Source organism: Taudactylus pleione, unplaced genomic scaffold (genome assembly GCF_031769625.1).
Source record: "Taudactylus pleione unplaced genomic scaffold, aTauple2 ptg000004l, whole genome shotgun sequence".
Lineage (NCBI taxonomy): Eukaryota > Metazoa > Chordata > Amphibia > Anura > Myobatrachidae > Taudactylus > Taudactylus pleione.
In genome coordinates, this window is record NW_028284407.1 from 411,674 (window position 1) to 428,890 (window position 17,217).

At 42.7% G+C, this 17,217-nt stretch overlaps 1 protein-coding gene across 7 annotated transcripts in view; it reads left to right on the top strand.

Moving 5' to 3' along the window:
• The window catches only part of UBR3 (ubiquitin protein ligase E3 component n-recognin 3), a 250,272-nt gene that overhangs the window by 24,709 nt on the left and 208,346 nt on the right, over positions 1-17,217 (top strand). For all 7 annotated transcript variants that reach the window (XM_088469036.1, XM_088469052.1, XM_088469046.1 and 4 more), the window contains exons 4-7: positions 9,002-9,142; positions 9,811-9,866; positions 15,059-15,125; positions 16,895-17,025. In XM_088469036.1, the coding sequence (XP_088325162.1) occupies positions 9,002-9,142; positions 9,811-9,866; positions 15,059-15,125; positions 16,895-17,025 (395 nt within the window). The remainder of the gene's footprint in view (positions 1-9,001; positions 9,143-9,810; positions 9,867-15,058; positions 15,126-16,894; positions 17,026-17,217) is intronic.

The window sequence follows — 17,217 nt, forward strand, 5'->3', positions numbered from 1 at the left end:
TATTGTGAGAGATTTATTATTGTGGTGACCTATAACGCATCTCTGTGCATTGAGGGGATATTAACACAATCAAGTTACCAATATTATAACATAAAACAGAAGATATAGGTGGCTGTGTACAAATGAGCTCACACTCAGATGTAGGGGACACAGGTAGCGTAACAATTGTAACTTTTAGTCACTAAGTGCATTTGGCTATTGATTGGTAATACCGTTTCCATCCTCAAGTAAGAATACCGCTATTGGCGACTCGGATTTCTATACAGTACAGTTGTAATGAGAAGAGACCGTGGAAGCCACGGACATGAAACATGGACCAATCACTTTAGAAAGCTGATGGCAACTTAACTGTCTTTCACCATTTATCATTATTGGGTGTCCTGCTGGTTCTACAGAAGGCATTTGCTTTAGTGCTGCATGGGAACTCTTGTGGATATTTGTTGTGTGGGTAGCAGTGTGCCCAGCAGCAGAGGGCCATGAGTTCCCAGGGTTGAGTAGTGTTCCCGCTAGGTGTCGCTTCTTGTCCTTTTAGCAGCACCCTGCTAAAACAACCTGCCCTAGTCTTCCCCTCCCGCGGACGGGAAAAGTTGTCCTTTTCAGGAGTGCCCACGACTTCAGCGTGCGCAGAGGCTCCCTGCTGGAACCCTCAGCGCCTTGCCCTGTCTGCAGTCTTGCAGGTACACTAGTTGAGTACGCATGAGGTTGGGTTCAGTGGCTGTGGTTTTAGAGAGGTTGAGCGTCTCTGCTCTAAAGGGATAGCAGACTATGGGGGTCTATTTACTAAGCAGTGTTAGGATATAGGAGCTGATTGGCTGGCACCTTATCACTTTTCACTCTGTCTCCTAACACTGCTTAGTAAATAGACCCCTGCATCCTGGGCAGGTTTAGTTAGATGTAAATGTCAATTATTAGTCAAATGGTAATTAACGTTTACTAGCATCAGAATAGATTTCGCTTTACAATTGGTCTCAAACCCATAATAAAACAAGACTGGGTAATAACAGAAACAGAGAGGTAAGAGGGTCCTGCTCGCAACCTAGCAATTTGATACAGGAGGATAAGTGCTACTGTTAGCTAATTGGTCCAGTCGGATTGCAAAGGTTCTTGGTGGTCTGTATGATCCAGTTATGCAGCAGTGTTGGCCTGTTGTTATCAGTATGTGTGAGTGTACAAAGTGAATGTATGTAAAGTTATGCTATGTGTGGACTGTGTAGAGGGTAGGCAGTAGGGTAGAATAGCCTATGGAGGTTATGTGGGTGTTCTGGAATTTATATGCTTGTGTGCAGAGGTGACTACTTCTACCCATAAAGTAAAGCCACAGGGGTCCTTCACTAGACCATGCTGATTGAGCAGTTACTCCTTTGCAGTCCTGCTCTGTAAGTTAGTGCACATGAGCCTGGAGAATATTACAAATCCGTGGGACCTGAGCTTCTTTTCAAGACATGGACTATAATAAATAAACCCGTTACACACACGCTATCCTTAACCTGATACAGCATTTACATGCTTGTGATATTTACTAATGTGCACAAGTCACATGCTCTTCCTGGTCTCAGATGTTTTCAGGACTGTGAAGTCATATTATAGAGGTCACTTGATAAACAAAGGCAGTCCTTGTTCTGGTGATTCCAGTAATATTGGTTAAACTACACAAACAATCTTTTTGATGCACATGCATTTTTTAAGTTACTCAATGCAGTAGCTTAAGGTCATATTTTAAGGCTTCAAAAGGCTGTGAGTTTTCTGGAAATATGTAGGTATATAATTAAGTGCTATGAAATTGTGTTAGGGAGTAGTTGATAACGTGCGCAGTAAGAACAGCAATATGACAGAGACCTCCACTCTCGCTCACCAATATACTGATGGGTTGTGTGGACATTCTGATTTCATGTAGTTTTGTGCACTAGTAAATTAACAGATAAACACAATGTTTCATTTGCTTAAAACAGAAATTTCCCAGAGAGCAGTTTAACTTCATATTTTTCTTTTACAATACTCATGAATAACATCTCTGTGGGTATATGTGTGTGGTAAAGGCAGATTGTTGGCACTTCATTTTGAAATGAAAAAGCAATCTGCCATATCCTGTGTTCTGTGTAGGAGGTTGGCGGAAAGCTGTAAACCTTTAGCTATACGCCAGATGACAGCGCTTTTTTTGTCTGTATAGGAAGTTATAAAGTGTCTTCATTAAAGATATTCTCATTTTGGGCATTGCAAGAAATTCCGACTGTTCTAGCAAACTGTCCCCCTGATCTAAAGCCGTCTGGATAAGACCCATTCTTCCACTTGGCCCAAGTGCTGAGCATTAATATCACTGCCAATTCGGCACCCAACCAAGCTGCCAGATCACTTGGGTATCACATAAGGGCCTGTTAGTGTGACTGGGAGAGGTGTACATACACAGGGACATAGGGCAATAGTGGTCATCCTCTGACTGCATTTACCAACAATTACAGTAGAGATGTGCAGGCTCGGATTGGTTAGGATTTTCTCGCCAAGTTTGAGTTTTTCCCGCTAAATTTTGGGTCCCAGAAAGAGGATGATGTTTGTCCATGAAAGACAATGTTTTGCCTCTTTCTGAGACCTGAAATTTGGCTGGAAAAATCAGAACTTGGAGAGAAAATCCTAACCGATCCAAGCCTGCACATTACAGTAGACTAGAATAGGTCATTATTGGGCATAACACTTGTTTTGGGGCTACACAAGTGGGCAATGTGTAGCAAGCAGGAGGCCTAGTTTTTGTAAAACCTGTTAAATAATCACTACCTTATATTTAATAAGAGTGACTCTTTATGCTTACATACTATTGTAACCCTGGTAAAGGGTTAAAGTGAGTAGGGTATTGATGAATGAATATATATATATATTATGAAAAGGAATTATCTACACAGTGATATGTAATTCATTTATGTATATGTTCTGAGGTAAAATGCTAATGGATTCATGCCATATGTGAAATATATATATGTGGTAGTTCTTTTTGTGGTGAGGATGTGCCTCAGTGTGTGCGATGCCTATGTAATATAGCTGATAGTGATTGGGTTCCTGTCAGGGTAAAGAAGAGCAGGGACTGGGAGAGAGATATAAAAGGAGCTGCCGGTAGACTGTGAGGGGGTCTGCTAAATCCTTTTCTTGAGTGCTCACCCCCTGTGTCCTAAATGGCAGCTGAGCTATGACAGGCTGCCGGGCACAGGGGGTGGAGCTGGAGAGGGAGCCTGTCACAGCAGGAGCTGTGAAGATGGTGAGCAGCAGTGGCTGTCAGCAGAGTTCCCTGCTCACCTTTCAGTGGTGTTCCCAGATGCAGCCATCCGAGGTGGCAGCGGAAGTCCTGTGGGCAGAGGACATGTGGCAGCGGACGGGTCAGCGGTGCCTAGCCTGACCGCTCACTGGCTGTCACTGGGAGATGTGGCAGTGGGAGGAAGGAGATTGGCCGGTGGGAATGGAGTTCCTGAAAGTCACTTTCTGCAGTGAGTAGAACCACTTGCACTGCACTCACCTGAGCACTCACTGCCACAGTACAGGTTACAGCCGGGGAAGGCGTATTATTTACAGACAGCTTCACCTTATTGAGAGCGTCATTACATAGAAGATATCAGGATGTTTAGTGCAAGTAATTACGCTACCACTGCACTCTTGCATAACCTCCATATTAAGGAGAGTGTTGAGGGAACAATTCAGGTGCTGTGAAAGAAAACTAATCTTACAATATAGATATATAAATATAATTAACACTATGGGCGGAATTCAATTGATTACGCGGTCCGGATCTCCCGTCTAAAGTGACAGGAGATCGCGGGCCGCCATTCAATTGCTGCCGTTCTTCGCTGATCGCGCCCATAGAGGTCAGGTTTAGCCACGTAAAGCAGCTAAACCCGACCAAAGTGCTGGGCGCGATCGCGAAAAGTGATGTTTGGGCGCCCAAACATGTCACTTTTCGCACATTTCAGCTCTCATCCCCCAGGGGCTGCGAGCTGAAATGTAGCGCTTGGCAGCTGATCGCGCCCGACAGGAGCAAGGATAGAATAGCTCCGTCGGGATGAAAACAATTGAATTCCGCCCTATGAGTGAGAATGAATGCCCAGATATACCTACAGTATATGACTAGAATAGCAGATTTGCTGGAATTGGGCTATTTTATGGAGAATATCCAAGTCACAGGAGAAGGGATCTTTCACCTTTTTCATTAATAAATCTAGATATTACTACAGTACATGTTCTTATTACAGTCATTCAGCACAATAAAAAAGGAAAAGAACAAACAACTAAAACATTGTGTAACCTTTTCTAATCAGATCAGTTGTAGAGGGACTATTGCTGCAAAGTATCTATATGACGGCTAAAGTCAGAGTTTTAGGAGGCTCTTTAGGACTATAGCACCTCTGCTCTTGACTCCTGTTGTTCCAGTATCTACAGAAATTTCTACAACTAATCTACACTTTTACTAAGGAACTTAATAGTAAACCTGGCTTCTTAGTCACTACAAGGGATATGAACAGTATGGTTCTATAGACTATAAGAATGACTCAAATCTACAGGAAATTTAGATGCTTAACCTAAGGAGCCATAACAAGACTTTTGGAAATTACCCCCTAAAACAGTGGTCGGGGAACAGGGGTAAATTACCACACATGGGGTAAAAATGAAAATCCTGAGGGTAACGGACGGACAGCCGGGCATGCATATGAATCATTCTATAATATAGTTCCGCAGGGAGGCTCTAAGCCGGACACCCACTGAGATGTTATTACCAGCGGGCGCCCGGCTCCTTCCCTGCAGCGCCGCGTTAGCCGGAGGCTTGAGTTCTCTTCTGAACTCCAGCTTCCGGCTCTCTCCATGCGCACTATGGGAGAGACATCATGACGTCTCTCCCATAGTTCCGAGGAGCAGCCGGTCGGACAGGACGGCGGCGGATGCAGGAGTGGGGATTAAGGTAAGTGTTTTTTTTGGACAAGCGGCGCTACACGGGCATTATATGGGGGTGCTACTACAGGGGCATAACTATGGGGTTACTACTACAGGGGCATAACTATGGGGACATTATATGGGGGCACTACTACAGGGGCATTATATGGGGGCACTACTACAGGGGCATTATATGGGGGCACTACAGGGGCATAACTATGGGGGCACTACTACAAGGGCATTATATGGGGGCACTACTATATGATTTCCTTCCTTTCAATCAAGGGGGTAATGTCGGTGTATCTAAATATATTTTGGGGTAAAAGGTAAAAAGGTTCCCTGACCCCTGCCCTAGAAGGTTTCATGTACTTTGGTGTCATTTCTGCATAAGGTTACCTCATTGTTCAGTTAAAAGTATATGCATGTGGTATGTATCAAACTGTATATGATAAGTTATGTAATGCAAAGAGATACATTCTTGGTCTTATAGAGTATGTATGAATCCTTTTGCTTATATAAAGTGAGTTAAATCTAAACTATACTTCATAGTGTCTACTTACCTGAGGGAATGGTGAGAGTCATTGGAGACCACATGAGTCCAAGAATGACAGGATGTGAGCAGGAATGTTGATATAAGTTATGCATTGTGTTATCTACACCAAATTATTTAATTATTATTAGCAATTGGGTTTTCCCAAGTAGGCCCATACTGACCACAAATACTTGGGTGGAGGCACTGACCAGATATAAGGTTATAACATTGAACGGACAGTTAAGGGTGGGTCCATTCTAGCCGTTAAGGGTTTTGGTAACGTGGTGTCCCCTTTATAGAGAGAAAAGGGGGGTTACACTATATTGGAAAGAATATACAGGAAACAAAACTAATTTAAAATGTTATTTTATTTCCTGCTTTTTTCTCGCTGTTGTTCAGGGCAAAATAATGCAGTGTACATTCAGTGTCTGTCATACTACTTAAAGATCAGCAGTTTTCTACACAGATGATCAAGACTCAAGAACTCTATCCTGGCGATCAGACTTTTATGTAATGATCCCATATCATCATCTTTTGTTTCCTGTTCATGGATGCACTATGCTGAATACCATATGTTGAGGACAACTCACCCCCTTAAAATGGGGCCTGGGACCGTATACTTGCTGACCCCCTACTAGTGACATGTAGTCCCTAGAGAAAATGACATTGAACAACCTATTTATTTTGTTGGCTTTCTGAACACAGGGCCTGTGGGTATAGCATTTCATAGCTGTATAAGAATATCAGACGTCACCTTTTGGAGTTAAGGGATTCCTATTCTCTTTGTATCGCAATGGGGCATCATTATCCTGTATATCTTTTTAGTTTGAAGTTAATCGATTGATCGTAATTCTATCCATATGTTGAGTAATGGAAGCCGTTATTTTGTATATGCCGATTAGTCATACATGGAGGATAACCTATTTTATTAATGGACAAATGGACTGTAGCTAGCTGCATTTTTGGAAATACTTAGACTGTTGCTGTTTACAGTGCCTTGCAAAGGTATTCACCCCCCTTGGCTTTTTACCTTTTTTGTTACATTAAAACCTGTAATTAATTTTTTATTTTAAATCTGAATTTTATGTGATGGATCTGCACAAAATAGTCTAATTCGGTGAAGTGAAATGAGGAAAATATATATAAAAAAGAATCTTTATAAATAAAATTGTGAAAATTGGCATGTGCATATCTAATCACCCTCTTTACTACGAAGCCCCTCAAAAGTTCTGGTGCAACCAATTACCTTCAGAAGTCACATAATTAGTGAAATGAAGTCCACCTGTGTGAAATCTAGGTGTCACATGATCTGTCAGTATAAACGCACCTTTTCTGAAAGGCCCAGAGGCTGCAACACCACTAAGCAAGAGGCATCACACCATGAAGACCAAGGAGCTCTCCAAACAAGTCAGGAACAAAGTTGTTGATGAGAAGTACAATTCTGGGTTAGGTTATAAAAAAAAAAAATATCCAAATCTTTGATGATCCCCCGGAGCACCATCAAATCCATCATCATCAAATGGAAAGAACATAGTACCATAACAAACCTGCCAAGAGAGGGTCACCCACCAAAACTCACAGACCGGGCAAGGAGGTCATTAATCAGAGAGGCAGCACAGAGACCAAAGGTAACCCTGAAGGAGCTGCAGTTCCACAGCAGAGACTGGTGTATCTGTGCATGTGACCACAATAAGCCGTACACTCCATAGAGCAGGGCTTTATGGAAGAGTGGCCACAAAAAAGCTATTACTTAGTGATAAAAATAAGAAGACACGATTTGAGTTTGCCAAAAGGCATGTGGGCGACTCCCCAAATGTATGGAGGAAGGTGGTCTGGTCAGATGAGACTAAAATTGAACTTTTTGGCCACCAAGGAAAATGCTATGTCTGGCGCAAATCCAACACATCCCATCACCCCAAGAACACCATCCCCACAGTGAAACGTGGTGGTTGCAGCTTCATGCTGTGGGGCTGTTTTTCAGCAGCAGGAACTGGGAAACTGATTTGAGTCGAGGAAAAGATGGATGGTGCTAAATACAGGGATATTCTCAAGCAAAACCTGTTTCAGTCTGCCTGTGATTTGAGACTGGGACGGAGGTTCACCTTCCAGCAGGACAATGACCCGAAGCATACTGCTAAAGCAATACTCGAGTGGTTTAAGGGGAAACATTTAAATGTTTTGGAATGGCCTAATCAAAGCCCAGATCTCAATCCAATTGAGAATCTGTGGTCAGACTTGAAGATTGCTGTTCACAAGCGGAAACCATCCAACATGAAGGAGCTGGAGCAGTTTTGCCTTGAGGAATGGGCAAAAATCCCAGGGGCAAGATGTGGCAAGCTCATAGTCTTATCCAAAGCGACTAGCAGCTGTAATTGCCGCAAAAGGTGGCTCGACAAAGTACTGACTTTAGGGGGGTGAATAGTTATGCACGCTGAAGTTTTCTGATATGTTGTCCTAAATGTTGTTTGATTCACAATATAAAAAAAAACACAACTTCACAGTTGTAGGCATGTTCTGTGAATGAAATGATGCACACCTTCAAACAATCCATTTTAATTCCAGGTTGTGAGGCAACAAAACATGAAAAATGCAAAGGAGGGTGAATACTTTTGCAAGGCACTGTGTATGTAGCAGTTGTGTAGGTATAATTTTGCAAATATTAACTCCTCATTCCGCACTGGATGAGCCGTCTATAGTAAAGTCAACTAGTGTCCTAATGATTTACATTACTGGCATGCACAAAAGTGTAGCTATGTATTATGTACATCTGTAATTCTGTGAATGGTGACAAATGAGTGTGGCTAGGTCCCCCTTTCCTCCCACTTTCCCATACGTGCTGCTTGCCGTATTTTAATTTAGTGGCTGACAATTATGGCAACTTAAAGTCTAATTATATGAAATTTATTGACTGGCCCAATGCGCAAAAGTGAAAAAATTTTGGTGCACTTTCAAAAGTTATTGCACAAATGTAAAGTGTTTAAACTAGCAAACTCTATTTAATAAAAATATATGTAAAGCACATGCTTGTGGTCCAGTGTGGATCAGGGAACATCTGGCAGTGCTGTGCCACGGAGAACTGTGGTGTCAGCAGGATTCCCACATGTCTCCCGGGGGATAAAGCCAAATCTCCCAGTCCAGACTTGGCAGTGCCAGCATGAAGAGTGGGTTGCACTGGCAATGAGTGGACATTCTGCTTCCTTCCCACCTGCTCGGAGTGTAATGTTTAAGTGTACATGATAAATAAGTCAACCTGGATTGGTTGAAGTGAAGGAAGGATGTCTCTGCTGCCAACCTGTGTGTATAAACCATACAGAAATCCCATGTAAAGTGTGTATATGTCTGGTGGTGTGTTGAGATCATTACAACTTTTTTAATGGTGTGTAACAGCTTTGTAATAGCTACTATTGAGCACAAAGCAGTACTAGTATTAATGGTCTTGCCTTTATTCCGGTCAGATACCTAAATCTGCTGAAATCCAGTCGCTTACCACTCGTGTTATTCTATTTATGTGAACTTTACTCTTGTTACATCTCATTGCTGTGAAAATATCATGCATATCTTTTGTAGGTCCTTCTGAAAATCCATGTATGAAGAGTCAAGAGAAGTACCTTATTGCCCTTAAGGGATCGGGTCTGGCTTTTCCTGACGAGAAACTCCCCAGTGGGAATCAGGAGCAGTCGTCTGATACAAGTACACCACCAGTACAAGGTTTGTCTAATATTTCTATAACTGCACTTGATGCATCTCTACTTTTTTTCTTTTATTCTGTTTATCCGATGTTCTGAACGCATAGCTTTCATGTGTATAAAATCCCTTTATGGGTAGTGTCTTCCCCCATACCTAAAAACTAGCCAATGCTGCTGTTTTCTGGACACCAGTAGAAAGCCCTGTGTGTTTGTGGTGTGAAGGGTAGCAGGGACAAGGCTAGTTCAGTAACATTACACTCCTGCATATGACACTGCAAATCTAGCACAAGGGGGGGTGTGATGTCTGACCCAGACACATTAAAGATAGTACATTGCTGCTGCCTCCAAGTGATGTAACATTGTATTCTTAGGAAGCACAGCTTGTGTATGCAGGGACATAGACTTGGTCATACTATCTATAATCACAGATTACTTTTGTACTGTAGGTAAATACCAACCTCTTTTCTGTATGTGTGTGTGTGTAATACATATATTGTATGTATGTTCTATTTCAAGTACTCTTAATAATAAAGTATATATATGTAAAATGCATGTATGTCTTGCATTGACCCTTAGCTGTATCTTAGTAATATGTGATTCATCATTGTTCAAAAAGACAAATCTAGGACAGCATGTCAGTCATTCACCTTTTAATATGTGTTTGTACAGAACAATTGTGTTTCTTTGCAGAGATTGCAGGCTCAAAGGCAGCAGCAGCAGCGGCACAATCTGATTCTTCAGATGAGGTTGGTGAATAAACCTTTTCTGATATCTATTCAAATGAAATTATACAGGACGGACATTCATTTTTGTAATGCAATAATGAGTCTCATTTAAGCAGTCCCATACATCCAGTGGGAGAGACTAGATACGCTGGGGTATAGAGTGCATTGTAGGAGCTTGGGCACATTTAAATTTAGCTGCTAAAGTTCCACCCTCTCCGTAACGCGTCACTGACTGGCTCTTGAGTATTTTTGACCCTGAGGTCAAAACCGAGAGTACAGAATAAGAGGGAGAGGAGAGACCAATGTTCCTTAACAAGAGCAAGGAAATATGAATAAAAACAACAGGAACCTAAACCGAAGCGTAAAGGGAGGGCGTCCAGTGTTCCCAAATGCACTCAGAGGAAAGTATTTAACATAAATACAAATATTCCATTTTCACTTTCATCCTTGGAGTGCACTGAATATGCTGGCGACATCAGACAGTGAAGAGAGTCCTCTTTCACTGGAAGCTTATCCCAGTTGAAGGGTGGGATAACCAGGTCCTCATTTTAAATGAAACTTAGGAGAAGACTTTGGGCAGAAAGGAAGAATTGGTCGTAGTAGAAGCCCTATTTTTTATGAACGAAAAGAAGAGAGATCAACAAGACAGACCTCTCCAGCTTCGGAACTCCCCTGCCACCGAGATGGCTAACCCAACAGTCATCTTCCAGAAAGGAGCAGAATTTCTTTGAAAACCATGGTTTCAAAGGAGGTAGCTGTAAAGGGGGGGGGTATCCACTAGGCTATTAAATTGAACAATAACGATCGTTCAATCGTTTGCTAATCGTTTGCAAAAATGGCTAAAACGACCAGCGATGTGCGTGCCCGCTGGTCGTTTAGACATCTATCATCTTTCAAACATGCTGGTTCAACATGTTTCCAGATGATTGATGACCCTGCACTGAACTTTTGCTCCTTCAGTGCAGGCTCATCACACGACTGACAAGCGACTGAACGATTACAATGGCGTAATCGTGCAGTCGTTTTCAGATGTTGTAGTGGGTAGCCCCCTTAAGGTTGTCAGCGCTAGGTTGGTATACCAGGTGTCAAATCCGAAGTGGGAAGTGGAACCGGACTGGGTGCAGGTAAGTCCTTGTGAGCAGTTTTCTGATATTGGAACGAGGCTGGATATAGGGGGTAATTGTTCATGAATGTCTCTGCCTTTGCTGGATGATGTGGAGGTCGGAGATCACAGGGAAAAGGGAACTAAACCCCACCGTGTAGGCAGAGCTAGCAAAGGAGAGGTATGGGAACCTGGTACCGGTGCTGACTGGGAATGCTGGTGGAGAAGGCTCTGTAACCTAGCGCAGGTAGCGGCAGATTACCGGAACGGAGAAGAGCAGTGGGACAACGGTGGTAAACGAGACAAGGAGCACAGAACTAACACAGACTAGCTATGTAAGATGTTGCACTGTCAACCTGAGAACTCCCAGGAAGCCCTTAAGTACCCAAGGCTGGAGCTGGATTGGCTGTCAGAGCCCATGTGAATCATTCAGACTAGATTGGCTCCTTCCTGACGTGACCAAATCTAAGATGGCGACGCCAGCACCCGGCAGTGTTTGCACAGACTCCCAGCCACAACAGCTCCAACATGCCAGAGAACAAACGCTGCCTCTCAGGAACCTGCCCACACACCGTGCTAACCACCAGCAGCCTGCACCCCCACCAGAGCACTCGGACAGGTAAGTTCCGGACCCCTCGCAGTCCTCCAGAGCGGCCTGTGACACCAGGGAGCTATTGTGGAAGAAGCTACACATGCATTGCACCTTGCAAGAAGGCCTGTACTTCAGGTAAAAAAAACAATTTTCTCTGAAAGAAAATCTAGAAAGCTAGAGAGCTGTAATCTGACCCTGTAAAAGGCAGCACTGAAAGAAAAGTAGTAAATCCCCCTACACTACATACCAGGATGACTAGATCTTCTACCCTTGTGAATGAAACAGGCAATCCTATACCTGAGCATGGTCTGAGCCACCTTGTATCAAACTCTGTAAGAATCCAGGCTTCACAGCCTCACTGTTACAGCCAATCATTATAAATGCAGCTGAAGGAGGGGCTGACTAAACAGACCTGGTTTTGGAGGCCATGCTTATATTGTCTGTGTGCCATGCATTGTGCAGTCAAGTCACTGCTATCGAAAATCATTTAACAATCTTGCATACTCATGGCAGCCTTTCTGCTGGTGGTAACAGGTAGAACATATGTTAGCTCATAATGTCCGACATAGCATCTGCCAGAAACGCCTTTTGAATTCCTTTGTCCTGGAGTATAAGTGCTCCATCTTGTCAGTCAACAGCGATTCCATCATGTCGATTTATGGTTCATTCCACCTGTCCACAATCTGCTGGAAGGTCTCCGTGTTAAGGGACCCTTTCCTGTAGTGAAGGACTGTCTGCAATGTAATCTGCTTCCCAGATTCTGCTCCTGAAGTTAAACAAGTTGCTTTAGCTGGAACTATAAGCTCTATTATACTGACCAATGCACTCTTGGTGCCCCCCTGATGATTTAGGTGTGTTACCATGGCGCCATTGTCTTAACATGTTCCTGATGACCATTTTGTGACTGGAGCATTGAAACTGTTCAGAGTTCCAGTACATACAGATGTGTCCTCGCACATCATTGCTGCAGCCCCAGCAGACTGTGCTGATTAATTTCATATGCAACACTTGTATATCTTTGTGTGACTGAGTCTCTGAATCAGCATGCTAAGTGCTACAATGCAGCTTATTTACACGCCAAGTTCCGGATACAGACTCAGGTGCACACAGATGCGTCAATTTATTCAGCGCAGTCTCCTGGTGCTTCCTAGTCGCGTCACATTGTGACTAAGACATATTTTTGGCAAAAAAAGACGCTCCGTGCTAGCAGAGTTGCACGGAACCTGGCTGCTCACTCCATACCAGGCATGTCGCGCTGCGTGGCATATTGAGGATAGATGTAGGAGGACACATCTGTATATCTGGAACTTTTGACTTGTCCGTAATCCAAAGACCCTATTTGCACTGATGAGCGACAGAACCCACAACCTCAGAAGCTATAAGCCGTTGTCACTATTTGCCAGTTCCAGAAGGAAAACTGGTCCCTGTAAAGGTTGTTGCCTTTAACCACTAGTCAAAGATGCCGCATTGGAAGCTATCTGTAAGCCTGGCTGGTCCATTGATGGTGGGACTTGTCCTATTTTGAAATTCACTTGATCTGGAACACTCTGAAATAGAAATGAGCCATTAGTAGCTCCTTGAAGATGGAACCCATTTTGTATCAATTATTTAAACAAAGGTGATACATTGTCCTTATAGAGAGGGGATTGTAGGCCTGTGGTAAGACCACCCTCTGCTTAATAATGTTGAAGAGAAACCATTCTGATCATCCACTGGGAAGTGGTCTGGTTGGATTTCTATTGAAAGTATGAGAGATGTGAGGCAAGACTGGGTGTCCCTCCTGTATCAGTAGATTGTACATGTTCTCACTGGTACGGGGCGCCCTGGCCCCATAAAAGGTGAGCACTAACCTTTAAAAGAAAATATATATAAAATGCATGCTGACAATTAGCGCCACCTGTGGTAAACCTAAAGAATGTAGTAGCGCTGCCTAAAAAGAAGACCGTGCCAATTCTCCAAATCTTACACAAAAAAAGGAAAGTTTGGCTGCGCACTCGCATCAGACAGTATCCCACAGGAATCTATAATAAAATCAATGATTCATTTCATAATCGAAAATTCTGTTACACCATATATAAAAAACATATGCTTAGAAGTGATCATAACTTCTGTGTCGGGGACACATTAATTTCATTGGCATCTTTAGTATCACATCAATTGTTTTATTCATCCTTAGAAGGTTCCTCCTTCTGCCGCATGCCCACACCCTTGTGATGTAGGTAGTGACCGGTGCCATCTGGCAGCAGACTGTGGCTGGAGGCGCAGCTTAAAGGTTAGTGCTACACAAAGAAAAGGAAAGGTTGGCTGCGCACCGCCGATCAGACAATATCCCACAGAAATCTATAATAAAATCACATTGAATTATTTCAGAATCAAAATTCTGTTACACCATATATAAAAACATATGAACCTTCTAAGGATAAATAAAACAATTAAAAAGGATAAGACAAGTATAGGAGGAAACCGTGTTCACAAATTTCTCACTAACAACATTTGTATGGAATACAAAGTAGCCGTTGATGTGATACTAAAGTTTCCAATTAAATTAATATGTGTCCCCGACACAGAAGTTACGATTACTTCTAAGCATATGTTTTTTATATATGGTGTAACAGAATTTTGATTCTGAAATAATTCAATGATTTTATTATAGATTTCTGTGGGATATTGTCTGATCGGCGGTGCGCAGCCAACCTTTCCTTTTTTTTTTTTTTTTGTGTAGCACTAACCTTTAAGCTGCGCCTCCAGCCACAGTCTGCTGCCAGATGGCACCGGTCACTACCTACATCACAAGGGTGGCTTCCCCTTCCAAGGACGATCCCACATTGGGAGTGGGCATGCGGCAGAAGGAGGTACCAACTGCAGTATCTCACTATCCACTTCAGGCATCTGAAATCTGCCATGATTCTGTGGATTACATTCCTCAGATGAGGCTTCAACTAGTAAATAATAAAGAATATTAATACAGCTACACGTGGGCGCTTAGAAAAACTTAAACTCCAGGAAGCTATATGGAATATACAAGGGGAACTGTTACTGGAAATATAAGTGAAAGTATCGAAGATCCTACACTGTATTCTATATACTGAATACACATTAGTCTGTGTAAGACCACTTTTACAAAGTTTTACAAGTGCTCAAACTATGCGACTTTGCCTTCTCTTACTGCTTCTGGACCATAGGATGCAGGTCCACAGTGATACAGGAGCTGTCTGATATTGTGTAATTGGAGTACTCGATTTCCTCTGTGGTGCTATTTTTGTACCATGAGAGGTCCCCATTAAATTGTTAAGATGTGTGGTTACTCGCTGTACACAGATTTAGACAATGCTAGGGAGACTGTTTCTTCCGCAGATCTTCTCAATGAAGTCCTGCAAAATCATAGGAGGGAGTGAGCATTTAATTAAAGCGGAATAGATATAAAGGTCCTTTTGGCTTGTTGAGAGTGTTTTTTGTTTCTGAACATTCCAGGCTGACAACCGAGTAATGTAATTGGGCTTAATTTGCTATTTGTTTTAGGAGGATCAGAATGACAGAACATGCGTAGGGAAACGGAAGCGCGTGAAATTAAGCTGTAGCACCAAAGGTACGTGCACGCCATATCACCCTTGTATGTATTCTTACTGATACTCCGTCTTTCCCTTTCTCTAGACATCATGTGGTTTGCCCTTGTCTTTTGCCTAAATTAGAAACTATATAAAGTATACTATATCAAAAAATTAAACTGTCTCCTTTCTTTCTATCACATCTAACTTAACCAACTGAGGATACAATAAAAAAAACAATTTCCTCTACCATCCAAGCTGGGGAACACTGCTAGAGAAACTGGGTTTAGAGAGGATTGCAAGGAGAAGGCACTAAATAGTTAACAAACTTGAACTACGCTCCACCCAAGCCAAATGTCCATTACATCTGTGTGCAAAAAAACTAAGTGATAAATATAATCTACATATACAGAATATAGGTGGATCTTTTTGTCCAGAACACCTGCAATTTTGTTATACTGGTCCTTCGAAGTGGGACGTTCAGTGCATACACACTTGCCTATGCTGGCGGGGGAGCAGGACCATGCTGCATTTGGCAGCCTGGCATCGTTAACGATATCCACAGATTGAGCTGCATGTACTGAAAACTGGGGATATTGTTAACGACCCGTGGGAGCGCGCATCGTTCATCGCTTAGTGCATACACACTGAACGATTTGAACAATATATCGTTGTCATTATCATTTAAATCATACATAAATATCGTCCAGTGTGTATGCGGCTTTAGTGTGAGCATCACTGGTACCATTGAGATCTGCTCGCTGTTCATCTGGGACGCCTACTGTGACAATGTGGCACTCCCTCCCGCCCCAATGTGTCGCGTTGCCCGGGCACCCTCAACGTGTCCTTGTTGACATGGATGCCAGATATGACGCCCAGCTGCTCTAATGTCACATCTCAGTCCGTCTGGAATCTGTGTCCTCCAGCAATAAGGACACGTTAGTGAGGGTTCTGGACGACGGGAGGGAGTTGCATTGGTACATTAACAGGTGGGTTACTGAGCCAGTTCTTTCTGCAGTAATAGAACATCTGATAAATCCTCTCCGCCCCCAATATATACTGTAATCTGCATATAATGGGAGGAGCAGTCAGTAATGGAGTCAATGCATTAGTGCATTTCCAAGAGGTGCGGCAACTATCCGCTCCTAAGTAGAGCGCTAAACTAACAACAAGCATTAGCACATGGATGACACATTCTAAGCCTCTCACTCCACAGACCCACAGGGACGGGTTAGCTGCTGCAGATTGGACCTGATCCACCCACTGAATTAGCTAAGACAGGATATGCAAAGGACAATCAAATAGTTTAGATACTCTACTAAAAAAAACTATTTGAGGGGGAATTCAGTTAGTCTAAAGTGGCCAGGAACGATTCAATTGTTTGTTCCGCAGGGAGCGAGTGCCCATCATTTCGCATTGGGGTGTATAGGGGCCGGGGAGAGTGCCCCAAGTTTAAATCATTATAAGGTCAGGATTTAAGACCTTTTTATTAATGTGAAGGCCCCCCCCCCCGGCTACTTCTTGATGCCACCGGCTGGAAAAAGTTTCTGGGGGAGAATACTGCTGCCTATTGCATGGTTTCTGTCTGCCCCACACAGATGGCAGGGCATAGAGAGCAGTGGTATTTTTATTTTTTTTTAATTTTTTTCCCCAAAGGTTTTCTCATCATCTGGTCTGTGGACGAGCCCTTAGTGGTATATCATTGTTATATTATGCCAAAAACTTACTGTCTCTGCATTTCCTGTTTGTAATTATCTGAAATGCCAAGTTTATTGGTCTTCCTCACATTTATTTCATATTTTATACACAGATCAATCTATTATGGACATTTTGAAGCATAAATGTTTTCTAGAAGAATTGCTATTTTGGACAGTGAAGTATGAATTTCCCCAGAAAATGGTCACTTTCTTACTCAATATGCTGCCAGACCAAGACTATAAGGTAATTTAACATGTATTTAATTGTCCCTTGTTCTGTTTGAGTTAACATACATAGATATATGCAGAATCTTCCTGCTTCTACATCTGCACATTGTATACTTCTAGTCTTGGTATGTTTGTGTGGCGTGTATTGCAAATTGCTTCTGATCCACTGTTACTAGAGTAGCTACCGTATCCACAACTCTCCAATATT